This window comes from Argentina silus (genome assembly GCF_951799395.1).
Source record: "Argentina silus genome assembly, chromosome: 8".
In the NCBI taxonomy this organism is placed as follows: domain Eukaryota; kingdom Metazoa; phylum Chordata; class Actinopteri; order Argentiniformes; family Argentinidae; genus Argentina; species Argentina silus.
In genome coordinates this window covers 20,981,006-20,983,505 of record NC_139662.1, presented here as the reverse complement: position 1 = coordinate 20,983,505, position 2,500 = coordinate 20,981,006, and the positions used below count along the sequence as shown (strand labels likewise).

At 48.6% G+C, this 2,500-nt stretch overlaps 1 protein-coding gene across 1 annotated transcript in view; it reads left to right on the top strand.

Annotated features, from left to right (window-relative positions):
* Positions 1-2,500, top strand: part of plxnd1 (plexin D1) — a 60,332-nt gene that overhangs the window by 20,293 nt on the left and 37,539 nt on the right. Inside the window, exon 9 of the mRNA XM_083674772.1 lies at positions 780-878. Coding sequence (XP_083530898.1) covers positions 780-878 — 99 coding nt within the window. The remainder of the gene's footprint in view (positions 1-779; positions 879-2,500) is intronic.

The window sequence follows — 2,500 nt, the reverse complement described above, 5'->3', positions numbered from 1 at the left end:
AACGACCATATAGCTCCCTAGACACTACCCTCACCCCCCTGCACATAGCTGGGTCCTGACAACATCACCGTTGTGGTAAAGAGACCCATCATCCCAGCCTCCTGCTCCCTTTGATGTCAGTGCCAAGGGAAAACTGTTCACCCACACCAAAGTCCCAGCGCCACCGTCACGAGCCCCCATGAGCAGCACGGCCAGCTGATCCTGGGCTGAGACGCCTTCTGACTGAGGCCAGAGATGCTTGTTGACTCAGCTGGAGGAGTGTTGCTACATTAGTCAGAATACTCTCTCAGTCTGACGGTCTGTTAATCTGCTACCCATATGTTGTTGTTGGATGCTGTGCCATGTTATCAGCCTCCCCCCCTTGAAAAAAAGAGTGATTCCGTTTGTTCCCTTCGTTTCAACGGTGAGAATGAAGCCGGCTTTTCTGGAACAAAGCAAGTAGTAGCATCTCCAGAAAGTGGGTTGGAAGCTCCTGAGGTTGGGCCCATCGGGTCATCTGTACCATCCGGTGTGGCTGTTTATCTAATCCTTCACCCTCTCTCCGTTTTAGTCTATTGTTGTTTCCCTCAGAGCGGAGCGGGCTTCACCCCCCCCCCCACCCCCCTCCCTTCCCCCCCCCACCCACCCCCCCACCCCGCTCCCTTCCCCCCCCACCCCCCCCCCCCCCCCCTTCCCCCTCCACACAGCCAGATAAACAGGACAGGTATTTTTGGAAGCGGACATGTGCGGGGGAGCCATTGTTTCTCTTAACCCCCTGTGTGTCACTTCCTGTCCCCCAGAACGCTGCTTCCTGTCCGAGCCTTGTTGCCGAGCAGGTTCAACCATCGCCCTCGGGGATGACACAGGACTTCACCCTGTCGCTAAGCAACGTGAAAGAGGTAGGGGCTCCTGATAGGTCCTCTGAAGGGGGGGAAAAATGCCCCCCAAAAAGGGGCTTGGATTTCTTTTAAAACAATATTAGGAATAACATAATGTGAATCAGGCATAGCCAGACTGGTGAAAAGTCTTTCAGGATAGAAGAGATTAAAAATGATGGTTGACCTCCATGCTAGCTCAGTAGGAGTGGGCTGAGATCACCAGTTTCTGCGTGGGAGAAGCCGTGACGAGGAGAGGATGATTAATGAGCTTGTATTTCTTGTATCTTATTTTACACACCACTTAGCTGTCCCTTCTCCACCACGCTCTATCTAACCGGCTTATCTCTCTCAGTCAGCAGATTGTGCATGTTTGTGAGTCAGAGACATATGGTGTGGATTCACTAGCCACCTAGCTATCTCGAATGCTAATAGCCCCACTATCTTTACACTTTGGTACTCTTTCTTTGGTCAGTCTGTTTGACCCTGATAGTAACCTGTGTGAATCAGAGGCTGATCCTGTGAGTGGTAAGTGCTAGATTTGACCCTGATAGTAACCTGTGTGAATCAGAGGCTGATCCTGGGTCAGTGGTATGTGCTAGATTGGGACATTCCAGCCCAGACAAGTCGCCAGGTCTGGTCAGTCGTACTCATACCCTTGCTGGCCTTTCACACACTCTCCCTCTGGGTTTCCTTGGTAACAGACAGTGAGTCACACACACACACACACACACACACACACACACACACACACACACACACACACACACACACACACACACACACACACAAACTCACACACACACTTAGGGGTCCTGGGTGTAATGAACCAGTCATAGCATTTTGTTCTTAGATTTCATTTCCAACACGAACGTCAACAGATTTGTTTCAACAAGGTCATGCACTCTGCCATGACTCAGATGTATAGGAAACGTATTGTTGTGGTGAACTGTGTGCTAAAGAGCCTCAGTCCTCGTAATACTACAGTACGCTGACTTCCCTGGCTTGACCTGGCGTCTACTGCAGTCAGCGTAGCTTGTTTAAACATGGCTCTGTCTCATTGGTGCAGCATTGGCTTGATATTCGATCTGCGGAAAAAGACAAGACCCACTCGACTCACAATATAATAAGTGCTCTGAGAGGAAATATTCAAATCAAAGTCCACAGCCGCTTCAACCGACGTCACTGGACAGCTGGAAGAGCGTTGATGAACAAACAATGTAATCCGAAAGGCTAAAGGCTCTCCTCGGTTAAACGTGTTTAAATGGCACGGTCGTTATGTTACACCGGACCGCTTCTGACCCGTTATGACCTGTTAAATCAACCCACACGACAGCGTCATGTACAGAACCAGTCAAACGTTTGGACACACCTTGCCGAGAGTGTGCAAAGCTGTCATCAGAGCAAAAGGTGGCTACTTTGAAGAATCTAAAATATAAACCATATTCTGGTTTGTTTAACACTTTTTTTGTTTACTACATAATTCCATATGTGTTCCTTCATGGTTTTGATGTCTTCAATATGAATCTACAATGTAGAAAATAGTAAAAAAAAGAAAGAAAGAAAAACCATTGAATGAGAAGGTGAAGTGTCCAAACTTTTGAGTGGTACTGTACACGCCATGACTCCAACCCCTCTGAGTCAAC